This window comes from Cetorhinus maximus, chromosome 1, assembly GCF_964194155.1.
Source record: "Cetorhinus maximus chromosome 1, sCetMax3.hap1.1, whole genome shotgun sequence".
In the NCBI taxonomy this organism is placed as follows: Eukaryota; Metazoa; Chordata; class Chondrichthyes; order Lamniformes; family Cetorhinidae; genus Cetorhinus; species Cetorhinus maximus.
This window is the reverse complement of record NC_135879.1, coordinates 246909639-246923111: the sequence shown is the minus strand read 5'-3', so window position 1 is coordinate 246923111 and position 13473 is coordinate 246909639. Positions and strand designations below refer to the sequence as shown.

Here is a 13473-nt window from a genome sequence, read left to right as displayed (position 1 = left end):
GCCAGATTGACTCTACACTGAGATTTTCTGAGCCAAAATCCCCTCTAATTTCATCCTTAGCTAACAATGCCACACCACCTCCTTTTACCTTTTTGCCTGTCCATCCTAAATATCGAGTATCCTTGGATATTCAGTTCCCAGCCATGGTACAGCAATGTCTCCATAACTGAAATCATATCATACCCGTTTACATCTATTTGCACAGTTAATTCATCTACTTTATTGTGTATGCTCTGTGCATTCAGACATAGTGCCATTAGACTTGTCTTTTTAACATATTTACACATTTTTTTTTTGTACAATGGCCCTATTCGCTGCTAGCCCTTGTTTCCTCTGCCTTCCACTTTTGCTTTCTATTTTTCTGTCTTTCATTCCTATTTTTGTTCCCCTCTCTTGTGCCTGCCCGCTGAGGTGCCTGTCAGTCTAGTTTAGACGCACCCCCACAGTACTAGTGAATACCCCTGTGAGGATATTGGTCCCCGTCCTGCTGGGGTGCAACCCGTCCGGATTGTACAGGTCCCATCTTCCCCAGACTCGGTCCCAATGCCTCGGGAATCTAAATCCCTCCCTCCTACATCATCTCTCCAGCCGCACATTCACCTGGTGTATTCTCCTATTCCTGATCTCGCTAGCATGTGGCACTGGGAGTAATCCTCAGATTACTGCCTTTGAGGTCCTGCTTGTTAATTTATTTCCTAGCTCCCTATATTCTGCTTTCAAGACCTCATCCCTCTTACTACCTATGTTGTTGGTACTGATATGGACCACAACCTCTGGCTGTTCACCCTCCCGCTTCAGAATGTCCTACAACCACTCAGTGACATCCTTGACCCTGGCACCAGGGAGGCAACATACCATCCTGGTGTCACATCTACGTGTTCCCCTTACAATAGAATCCCTTATCATTATTGCTTTCCCACTCTTTTTTCTCTCCCTGTGCTAATGAGCCACTTGTGGCACCATGGACTTGGCTCTTGCTGCATTCCCCTGAGAAATTATCTCCCCCAGCAGTTTCTAAGTCATAAAATCTGTTTGAGAGGGAGATGGACCCAAGGGACTCCTGCACTACCTGCCCAGTGCTTTTACTCTGCCTGTGCCGTCTTTACCTGTGGTGTGGCCACCTCACTGTACGTGCTATCCCCGAATATCTCATCCTTGCAGATGCTCCACAGTGGTTCCAGTTGCAGTTCCAGCTCCAAAATGTGGATTTTGAGTAGCTGTAGCTGGAGACACTTCCTGCACCTGTGGTCGCCCTGGACATTGAAAGTGCCCCTGACATCCCACAGCGAACAGGAGGAGCATTCCACTTGGCCGAGTTGCCTTGCCATGACTTACCCCTAAATTACTCCCTTTAATTTTACCTCCTCTAGCTTAGACAATATTAAGGGCACAAGAAAAGCTCACCAGGCCCTACTTACCAAGGCTGCCACTCTTCTCACTGAGGAAAGATAGAAAATAAATGAATCCCTCCTCCCCTCTTCACCGAACTCCAACTGAAGCACTCTAATGCGGTCCAAGCAGCAATCCAGTACAGACCAGGAACCACAGCTCTTCGAAAATCTGGCCCACCTGTATGAAAATTGCGGAGGACAAGGAAATGCCTGTCTCCCCAATGCAGCAGACCAGGTTGGGATTATAGGGCGCAGGCTCACAACCCAAACCAGCACACACCCTTAAAAAGGACTCCTGAAAATTGCCAAGCCAGGAGTGGGGTCAGGAATCTCGAATCAGGAACCGCCTGCCATTTTTAAAGGGCTCCCAAGTCACCCTGACTTGGCAACAATCCAGCTCATTAACTCTGTTACTCTCACCACAGATGCTAAGTATTTCCGGAATTTTATGTCTTTAACACAGATTTCCAGACCCACAGTATTTATTTTTGTTGCAGCCAACCTTTCTCTCACATCCTCTTTATCAAATCTTAGCCCATCAGTGTCTCAACCATCTCCTCTTACACCATGATTTTGGGCAGAAACCTCTTCCTTCATGAAAAACAGGTGCCTTGCCTCTCCCCCTGCCCTGTCTCCATGTGTGGGTCTCCTTTTTGATCCCTATTTGGCCGCAGTTCTTTCTTACTACCATTTTACTATTTGAATGCTTATAGAAGACTTTTAGATTCCCTTTTATGTTGGCTGCCAGTCTGCTCTTATACTCTCTCTTTGGCTCTCTGACTTTCTTTTCTCTTCTTCTTTGGATTTTCCATATTCAACCTGTTTTTACTTGTATTATGAACCTGACATCAGTCATTACCACCACCACCCCTCCTCCCCCTCCCAGGCCACCCCCAAACCCCTTTCTCTGCTTCACCTTAATCTCTTACCCATGCCATCCCCAGAGCTCTGGTTTTGCTTGCCCTACTTTCCCCCTTTGTGGGAACATATCTTGACTGTACCTGAACCAGCTCCTCCTTAAAGGCAGCCCATTGTGCCATTTCAGTTTTGGCTGCCAATCATTCCAATTTACCTTGGACACGTCTATTCTCACCTCACCAGTGTTTCCAAGTCAGAATGGTGTGTGCCTTGGAGGGGATTGGAGAGGTGATGATGTTCTCATGCCACCTCCTGCCCAACGTGCCTAGGTGCTGGACCGTCAAAGGTTTGGCACTTAAATGCCCGATTTCATGGGAAGTGGGTTGGGATCAAGGGTTCAAACAATTGGAAGGCAGGAATTTTTGCCCGCTGTAATTCTGCCAGCAGAATGCATGCACTCTGGCCCTTCACCAATACTTTAACGCGGACCAGTTGGTTTTAGCCAACTCATTTCTGTTTGGAATAATGATTGTGTATTAGAAATGGTTCAGTTACTTACCGGGTCAGGCGGTCAGACTGAAGTGTTCAGCTGTGAACCCAGATGTCTAGTGGAGGGGCCAGCATCGACTCTAAACGGAGAAGAAATCATTTCAAGCCAGCTGTACACTATTTTCACATTGTCTGCAGTTCCTGTCCTCAGCCCCTTTTAAGTCACTTTCTCTCTATCAATTCTTAATCCAAGGGCTAGGCATGAAACCCGCTCCGGACCACTGTCAGGAGTCAAGTAAGAATAGTGTTTGTTGACTTCCACTCTTTTTTTCAAGAGATATTCTGTTGTTCCAAACATCCCCAGAGAGCTGAAATGCATTGGAGGAAATCTTTGTGGACACCTAAGGGGTCATTTTTACAAATTTGTGCTTCTGGTTCAGAAGTGCATGTTGGAATGTGAGCAGGTATATTGCACATGATTTATAATCTGTGGTTCCAACAGCTGCAAGATTGTATACGGTCTGCACTTGAAATTCCAATGTGTACTCCTGGCAGGCAAGTCCGTGCCCAATAAAACCCTTCATCGCTAGGACTGGACAGATCAAATTGGCAAAAAATAGTTTGGAACCATGAGTGCATGGAAGGTATTTGAAACAGTTTCAGAGAACAATAGTAAGGGAGAGGGACAGAGGGACGGTGCCCAGGAAGACTTTATAAATCAGTTTGTTTCCAGTTCACTGAAGGAGGTAGTGCTGCCTCATGTTCTGGGGAATGAGTTTGGCCAACGAGATCAACTACCAGTAGGGAAACATTTAGGGGACTGTGATCATAGCATTATAAGGCTGGATTTTATGCTCCCCCACTCCAGCTGCATGTTTGAAGGAAGGAGGGGGCTCATAAAATGCAGCATGTGGCATTCCCACTGCCTCCCCTCCTACTCCCAACCTGTTTCCGCTTTTATGGGGGACAGGGGGGGCATTAGGCATCCTCTCCATCCTTGGGACTATCATGGTCCTTAAGTGGCCAATTTATTGCCACTTACGTGCCTAATTCTGCCTCTGCCCCTATTGTACCGGCCGCAGGAAGGCCCATCCCAGGTTGGTAGCGTGGCAGCTTTCACCGTGTGGGCTGGTGCCGGGGAAAAGGGGGAGCCCCTGTTTTGGGGGGCCCCTGAGTCCATTGGAGGCACCACCACCCCAAGGTCATACTCCCCCCCTTTAACCCTCCAGCCCCGCAACTTCTCAAACCCGGCCCCCACAACCACCTCGCTGGGGTCTGGCTGCTGATATCCTGGTCTTACATTAAAGTCCAGCTCCATGATCTCCCCTTGTTTGGAGATTGTCTGTAGTCCCTGCAGTGGCTACTGATCGAACCTGCTGCTGCTGGGATTAGTGATCAGATTGGCCGGCAGCTCTCTCTAAAGCAGGACGTCCTCCCCAGATCGGGGTGGAGGACTCACCCTGAGTCCACCAATGCTATTCCCAGCAGGACAGCGGCCGTTTTGGGAAGCAGGCTCCCGATGGAGGGGCGAGGAAGAGAGCGACCTGTAAAGTCCAGACCATTAGACTTAGATTGGCTATGGAAAAGGAAAAGAAATAATCCAGTGTAAAAGTTGAGTGAGGATGAATCTAGGTCGGGTAAATTGGAATCAACGAACGGTAAACCATGGTGAAACCAAATAACGGGCTGCTTTTCAAGTGGAGATAACTTGGGTACAGTCCAGTTACTGATCCATTCCTCAGTCTCACTCCTAATTCCTGATCCGCTCCCTACTCTCAATCCTGATCCATTCCCAAATTCCACTCCTGATCCTTTACCCAGTCTCACTCCTGATCCTTTCCCAATCTCACTCCTGACTCCAAACCCAGTCTCACTCGTGATCCATTCTTCAATCTCACTTCCGATCCATTCCCCAACCTCACTCCTGATCCATTCCCCAGTCTCACTCCTGATCCTTTCCCAGTCTCACTCCTGATCCATTCCCCAACCTCACTCCTGATCCATTCCCCAGTCTCACTCCTGATCCATTCCCCAGTCTCACTCCTGATCCATTCCCCAACCTCACTCCTGATCCGTTTCCCAGTCTCACTCTTGATCCATTCCCTCGTCTCACTGCTGAGCCATTCCCCAACCTCACTCCTGATCCAATCCGCAGTCTCACTCCTGATCATACCCCAGGCTAACTCCTGATCCATTCCTCAGACTCACTCCTGATCCATTCCTCAGACTCACTCCTGATCCATTCCGCAGTCTCACTCCTGATCCTTTCCGCAGTCTCACTCCTGATCTTTTCCTCAATCTCACTCCCGATCCTTTCCCTCATCTCATTCCTGATCCATTCCACAGTCTCATTCTGATCTTTTCCCTCATCTCACTCCTGATCCATTCCCCAGTTTCACTCCCGGTCTTTTCCGCAGTCTCACTCCTGATCAATTCTCCAGTCTCACTCCTGATCTTTTTCTCAATCTCACTCCAAATCCATTCCCCAAGTTCACCCCTGATCCATTCCACAATCTCACCATGATCCTTTCCCTCATCTCACTCCTGATCCTTTCCAAGTCTCACTCCTGATCCTTTTCCCAGTCTCACTCCTTATCCATTCTCCAGTCTCACTCCTGATCCATTCTCCAGTCTCACTCCTGATCCATTCTCCAGTCTCACTCCTGATCCATTCTCCAGTCTCACTCCTGATCCTTTTCCCAGTCTCACTCCTGATCCATTCCCCTATCTAACTGCTGATCTTTTCCTCAGTCTCCCTCCTGATCCAATTCCCAATTTCACTCCTGATCTTTTCCTCAATCTCACTCCTGATCTTTTCCTCAGTCTCCCTCCTGATCCAATTCCCAGTTTCACTCCTGATCTTTTCCTCAATCTCACTCCTGATCTTTTCCCAGTCTCACTCCTGATCCATTCTCCAGTCTCACTCCTGATCCATTCCCCAGTCTCACTCCTGATCCATTCCCCAGTCTCACTCCTGATCCATTCTCCAGTCTCACTCCTGATCCATTCTCCAGTCTAACTCCTGATCCATTCTCCAGTCTCACTCCTGATTCATTCCCCAACCTCACTCCTGATCCATTCCCCTATCTAACTGCTGATCTTTTCCTCAGTCTCCCTCCTGATCCAATTCCCAGTTTCACTCATGATCTTTTCCTCAATCTCACTCCTGATCTTTTCCTCAGTCTCCCTCCTGATCCAATTCCCAGTTTCACTCCTGATCTTTTCCTCAATCTCACTCCTGATCTTTTCCTCAATCTCCCTCCTGATCCAATTCCCAGTTTCACTCCTGATCTTTTCCCCAGTCTCACTCCTGATCATCATGAACCTTTCCCCAGTCTCACTCCTGATCCATTACCAAGTCTCGCTCCTGATCTTTTCCCCAGTCTCACTCCTGATCCATTACCAAGTCTCGCTCCTGATCTTTTCCCCAGTCTCACTCCGCAGCCTTTCCCCTGTCTTACTCCAGGTCCTTTCCCCAGTCTCACTCCTCATCCTTTCCCCAACCCCACTCCTGATCCTCTCTGCATTCTCCCTCCTGATCCAACCCTCAGGCTCACTCCTGACTCATTCCCTAACCTCACCCCTGACTCATTCCCTAACCTCACTCCTGATCCATTCCCTAGTCTCTCTCCTGAACCATTCCCAAGTCACTCCCCTGATGATTTCGCCAGTGACAGCCTTGAACCACCTCCTGGTTGCATCTTTTTTTTTAAATTTGTTCATTGTATGTGGACATTGGTGGCTAGGCCAGTATCTATTGCCCATCCCTAATTGTCCTTTGAGAATGTGGTGGTGAGCTAACTTCTGGAGCTGCTGCGATCCATGGATCCACTTTAGGACCTGGCCGTCGGAAGATGCCCTCAAGCCTTGTTTTAACCCTGGTGTTGCTTACCTTGCCTCGCATGTCAACTGATCGGCAGAAGACGAGGCACTTTCTTTCCTGCATATTATTCCCGTCTTCATTAGCATGTTTGCGATCAAGTAAGTTGCAATCGACATTGTCAAAATTGGCACCACGATTTTAGTGCCCACACTATTTGAATCGGGTCTACCTAGAGGAAGGGAGGAGAAATGGGTCAGGCTACAGCACACACAACTGTACTGCCCAGGCATCAGCTCAGATAGTAATATCCATTCAGCAATTAGGCCATGAATTGGACAAAGTGCTCAAGATAGGGTGTGACCAATGCCTTATATACCACTCAGACACCAAAATGGGATAGCAATAGGGTAAAATGCTAAGTATAAACAGAAGAGTTTCTGATGTGTGTTCAGGAGAATTTTCTTGATCAGATGTTCCCATTTTCTGATAGATACCAACAGGACACAGACAGGTTAGTGAAATTGGCAGACATGTGACAAATGAAATGTTGTGCAGAGAAGCCTGAAATGGTTAATTTCAGTAGGAAGAACAAGGAGAGGTAATGTGAAATGAGAGGCACGTTTCTAAAGCAGGAAGACCTGAGGGTGTATGTTGACAGATCACAGAAGGTGGCAGGGCAGTTTGAGAATGTGTTTTAAAAGGGCATACGGGATCCCGGGCTTTACTAACGGAGGCATGGTGCACAAAAAACAAGGAAATTAGGATGAAACCAAAGCAAAACACTGTGGGTGCTGGAAATCTGAAATAAAAAGAGGAAATGCTGTAAATACTTAGCAGGAGGTGGAAAGTGGCCCTTAATTGGCCAGTTAAGTGTCTCAGTTGGGCTCTTGGTGGGCTACTGACCTGCCAAATTTCCTGCTGCTGGCAAAATGGTATGGCAGCAGGGAGATGGGAGGCGCCAGTTCCGGTGACTTCCCAAGCCGCTTTGTCAGTCTTCCCACCTCCCAACCCAATACTGAAGAACTGGTAAATTTCTGTACGCTGCTGACGTAGCTGTGGGAGTCCGGGGGCTTACAATAAATATTTGTTGATATTCTATCCCTAGAAATGGGGACCAGAGGAGTCGAGGCAGGGAAAAGAAAAGTCGGAAATGGACCATGTGAAGATGAGAGAAGAGCGGAAATTGGAATCAAAGTCAATAAATTTTCCAATACAGGACAAGAGCAGGAAGCCACACCAATATTGTCATCAATGTACCAAAAAAGAGACGAGCGAGGGTGCTCGATTGGCAAGAGTAAAAAATGTTCCACATTTCGCACAAAAAGACAGGGGCCCACAGGGTGATCTCACTTTTTATTTGGAGGAAGTGAGTTGAGTTAAATGAGAACAATTCCAACCAGGCAGAAGAGGGTGGTAGTAAATATTGACTGGTTGGGCCTGAGTTCAAGGAAGGAATGGAGAGCCTTAAAAGCAAACTGGTGGGGGGTTGGTGGTGCAGAGAGACTGGCCATCCATGGTGAAGAAGAGAGAGTTAGGACCAGGAAATTGGAAATTGTTGAAGCGAGAGAAGGCTTTAGATAAATTATGGATGCTGGTTTGTCGTGTTTGGACAAGGGGAGAAAAACATAGTGATGGGAAAAAAAAAATCAGTGCATGGCAAAGAACAAGCTGAAATGACAGATCTAGCAGGGCAGATCTGTTTGTGGGTTTAGGGAAGGAGGTAGGAGCGGCTGTTCAGTGTGGTGGACTATGAGGTTAGAAGCTGTGGAGGGAAAATTCCCAGTGGAGAAGAGGTGAGGGACAGTCCTGGAAAGAAAGGCCTTATGTTCAGTCAAGAGAAAGGCAGGAGGAACTGTTGGAGAGTCGGTGTTCAGTTTCTGCTGGGTAGAGGTCAGTTGGGCAGGTAATAACAGCACCACCTATTCAGCAGCTTTGATGATAATGTTGGATTTGAACCTGAGGGAACGGAATGCAGCTCAGTGCAAAACAAGTTGGGCTGAGTGAGGGGAGCAGAGAAATTGAGAAGGTCAGTATCACTCTAACTGTTCTTAATGAAAAGATCAAGAGAGGGTAAGAGGCCAGAGGGAGGAGTCCAGGTGTAAGGAAGCTACTGAAAACAGATAAAAGGTTCTACCGTGCAGGGGAGGGCTCCTTGCCAAGGGGGTGGGCATGAAGGCAATGGAGGAAAAGTTCAATGTTGTACTGAGCTCAAAATTAATTGAGGTGGGATATAAGGGGATGAAGCTGAGGCTGTTGTTAAGAACAGGGTAAAAAAAGGGGAAGATCAGAGGTTATCCTGAATACACAGCAAGAGGTGCGATAAGAAGAAGGGATAGAATCAGAGGAAAGTAAAGAGGAAGACAGGAAGAGGCATTGGTACCCCCCCGAGTTGTTGAAGCTATGATGAGAATTTATAAAATACTGTGTCGGCCCCAACTAGAGCTATGGTGCCCATTCTAGGCACAACACTGAGGGTGCAGTAAAGATTCACTAGAATAGTTCCCGTAATGAAGAACTGCATTTATGTGGAGAGGCTGGAGAAGTTGAGGTTATTCTACTGAGAGAAGAGAAGGTTGAGGGCAGATTTGATACAGATGTTCAAAATCACAAGGGCCTGGACAGAGTAGATAGCTCAGAATCACGGAATTTTAACGGCACAGAGGGAGGCCCATTGTATCTGCACTGGCTCTCCAAATGAGCATTATGACCTAGTGCCATTGTCCTGCCTTTTCTCTGTACCCCTGCACATTGTTTTGATTCAAATAATCAGCTAATGCTCTCTTGAATGCCTCGATTGTACCTGCCTCCACCACACTTCCAGGCAGTGCATTCCAGACCCGAACCACTCGTTGTGTGAAAAAGCTTTTTCTCACATCACATTTGCTTCTTCTGCAAATCACTTTAAATCTGTGCCCTCTCGTTCTCGATCTTTTTACAAGCGGGAACAGCTTGTAAAATATCTGCACATTGAGGATACCCTCCATCGTGTTGTGTGGCACTACCACTGTGTTAAATGGGATAGATTTGGAACAGATCTAGCAACTCAAGACTGGGCATCCATGAGGCGCTGTGGGCCATCAGCAGCAGCAGAATTGTACTCGAACACAATCTGTAACCTCATGGCCCGGCATATCCCCCACTCTACCATTACCATCAAGCCAGGGGATCAACCCTGGTTCAATGAAGAGTGCAGGGGGGCATGCCAGGAGCAGCACCAGGCATACCTAAAAATGGTGAAACTATGACACAGGACTACTTGCATGTCAAACAGCATAAGCAGCAAGTGATAGACAGAGCTAAGCAATCCCATAACCACATCCAGTCGTGAATGGTGGTGGACAATTAAACAACTCACTGGAGGAGGAGGCTCCACAGGTATCCTCAATGATGGGGGAGCCCAGCACATCAGTGCAAAAGACAAGGCTGAAGCATTTGCAACAATCAAGTGCCAAGTGGGTGATCCATCTCAGCCTCCTACGGACATCCTCAGCATCACAGATAGTCTTCAGCCAAATCAATTCACTCCACGTAAAGTAATGGGGTCATCAACAGTGCTATTAAGCAGCACTTGTTTAGCAATAACCTGCTTACTAACGCCAGTTTGGGTTCCGCTGGGGCCACTCAGTACCTGACCTCATCACAGCCTTGGTTCAAACATAGACTCAACTCCTGAGGTGAGGTGAGAGTGACTGCCCTTGACATAAAGGCAGCATTTCACCGAGTGTGGAATCAAGGAGCCCTAGCAAAACTGGAGTCAATGGGTATCAGGGGAAAACTCTCCACTGGTTGCAGTCATACCTAGCACAAAGGAAGATGGTTGTAGTTGTTGGAGGTCAGTCATCTCAGCTGCAGGACATCACTGCAGGAGTTCCTCAGGGTAGTGTCCTCGGCCCAACCATCTTCAACTGCTTCATCAATGACCTTCCTTCCATCATAAGGTCAGAAGTGGGGATGTTCGCTGATGATTGCACAATGTTCAGCACCATTCATGACTCCTCAAATACTGAAGCAGTCCATGTCCAGCAAGACCTGGACAATATCCAGGCTTGGGCTGACAAGTGGCAAGTAACATTCGTGCCACACAAGTGCCAGGCAATGACCATCTCCAACAAGAGAGAATCCAACCATTGCCCCTTGATGTTCAATGGCATTACCATCACTGAATCCTCCACTAACAATATCCTGGGGCTTACCTTTGACCAGAAACTGAATTGGACTAGCCATATAAATACTGTGACTACAAGAGCAGGTCAGAAGCTAGGAATCCTGCAATGAGTAACTCTTCTAACTCCCTAAAGCCTGTCCACCATCTATAAGGCAAAATCAGGAATACTCCCCACTGGCCTGGATAAGTGCAGCTCCAACAACACTCAAGAAGCTTGACACCGCCCAGGACAAAGCAGCCGCTTGATTTGCACCACATCCACAAACATTCACTCCCTCCACCACCGATGCACAGTAGCAGTAATGTGTACCATCTACAAGATGCACTGCAGGAAATCAGCAAGGCTCCCTAGACTGCACCTTCCAAACCCATGACCGCTACCATCTAGAAGGACAAGGGCAGCAGTTAGATGGGAACACCACCACCTGGAAGTTCTCCTCCAAGTCACACATTATCCTGACTTGGAAATATATCACCGTTCCTTCACTGTCGCCAGGTCAAAATCCTGGAACTCCCTTCCTAACAGAACTGTGGGTGTATCTACACCACATGGGCTGCAGCGGTTCAAGAAGGCAGCTCACCACCACCTTCTCAAGGGCAGTTAGGGATGGGCAATAAATGCTGGCCCAGCCAGTGAATCTCACTTCTCGTGAATGAATTTAAAAAAAGCTTCACCATATCTGCTCTGTCCAATCCAGTCATGATTTTGAACATCTCCTCTTAGCCTTCTTCTCTCCAAGGAGAACAGTCCCAACGTTTCCAATCTACCCTCATAGCTGAAGTTTCTCATCCCTGGAACCATTCTTGTAAACCTCTTCTGCACTCTCTCCAACGTGTTCACATCCTTCCTAGAATGTGGCGCCCAGAACTGTACACAATACTCCAGCTGAGGTCTAATGAGTGTCTTATATAAATTCAGCATAACCTCCTTGCTCTTGTACTCAATGCCCCTATGAATAAAGCCAGGATACTATATGCTTTATTAAATGCTCTTTCCACCTGTCCTGCCACCTTCAATGATCGCTATATACACCCAGGTCTTTCTGCCCCCGCACCCCCTTCAAAAAAAGATAGAGAGGAATTGTTCCACAGAAGAGTCAAGAACGAGAAGACACAAATTTAAAGTGAATGGCAAAAAAACAAACTGACATAAGGAATCACCTGAGACTATTAATGTTGCAAATGCTGTGCCAGTTGAGTGCATGCTCTAGTTGTGATTAAGACCAGCAGATACTAATTTTGGAACGGTTAGAGCACATATATAATAAGCAGTTTCCAGCTGTGGTAGAGGGGGCTATGTGGAAGGGAAAAGCAGTCTGCACTTCCATTATACAGGGTTTTGGGAATAAATCTATGTTGAAGACAGACTGGCTCCAGCTTCCTCCTTTGCCAGAAAGATATTCAGTGAATTAACAGAGTGTGGCGGAGGCAGGTTCAATCATAGGAGCAGGAGTAGGTCATTTATCCCTTTGAGGCTACTCCAACACCATCCAATAAGATCATGGCTGATATGGTTGTGGCCTCAGTTCCAAGTTCCTGTCTGCCCCCCATTACTCTTGGCTCCCTTGCCTAACAACAATCTGTCTAACTCTGATTGGAATGAATTCAAAGACCCAGCTTCCAGTACTCTCTGGGGCAGAAAATTCCACACGCCAATGAACCTTGCAGAGAAAAAAGCTTCTCCTCATCTCTGTCATAAAAGGGACACCTCTTATTTTTACACTATGTTTGTAAGGGTTGTGGGGAGAGAGAAGGAGTATGACATTGAGATAGAGGATCAGCCATGATCATATTGAATAGCGGAGCAGGCTCAAAGGGCCAAATGACCTACTCCTGCTCCTATTTCCTATGTTTCTATGTCCTCCAGGTTTAGTTTCCCTCATGAGAGGAAGCATCCTCTGGGTATCCACCCTATCAAGTCCCGTCAAGATCTTATATGTTAGGTGTACAATGTTATGAGGGGCATGGACAGGGTGGATAGGGAGCAGCTGTTCCCCTGAGTTGAAGGGTCAGTCACGAGGGGACATAAGTTCAAGGTGAGGGGCAGGAGGTTTAGGGGGGATGTGAGGAAAAACTTTTTTACCCAGAGGGTGGTGACGGTCTGGAATGCACTGCCTGGGAGGGTGGTGGAGGCGGGTTGCCTCACGTCCTTTAAAAAGTACCTGGATGAGCACTTGGTACATCATAACATTCAAGGCTATGGGCCAAATGCTGGTAAGTGGGATTAGGTAGGTAGGTCAGATGTTTCTCATGGGTCGGTGCAGACTCGATGGGCCGAAGGGCCTCTTCTGCACTGCGATTCTGTGGTTCTGTGAAATAAGATCACCTCTCAGTTATCTTAACACCGATGGAGATCGGCCTAACCTGTTCAACCTTTCTTCATAAGACAACCACTTCATCCCAGGAATGAGCCCAGTGAACCTTCTCTGAACTGCTTTTAAAGCTGTTATATCATTTTTTAAGTGATGTTAGGAAATAGAGATAGTTTTAGTAAGTTATGTTTGTATTTGTGGGTGTTAGGAATGAGTTTTAGCTTTAATGTTTAAGTTAGATTTGTATTTCTGTATCTGTACAGTCAAGTTCAGTTTTAGTTTTACTTTAAAGGTGTCTGCATTTCCAATGAGAGTTTACGACTGTTGAAGCTAAGTTAAACAAGCAAGAGTAGAAAAACTGGGCTGTTGCCTCACAACAAGGATCCAGAGAGGCAGGTCCTTCCCATAGACACACAGCACAGAAGAAACTAGAAA

At 47.1% G+C, this 13473-nt stretch overlaps 1 protein-coding gene across 1 annotated transcript in view; it reads right to left on the bottom strand.

Annotated features, from left to right (window-relative positions):
- The window catches only part of LOC144688623 (disintegrin and metalloproteinase domain-containing protein 12-like), an 812806-nt gene that overhangs the window by 19321 nt on the left and 780012 nt on the right, over positions 1-13473 (bottom strand). Inside the window, exons 25-27 of the mRNA XM_078555419.1 lie at positions 6631-6790; positions 4253-4314; positions 2809-2876 (exon numbers count right to left, since the gene is read on the bottom strand). Coding sequence (XP_078411545.1) covers positions 2821-2876; positions 4253-4314; positions 6631-6790 — 278 coding nt within the window. The 3' untranslated portion in view covers positions 2809-2820. The remainder of the gene's footprint in view (positions 1-2808; positions 2877-4252; positions 4315-6630; positions 6791-13473) is intronic.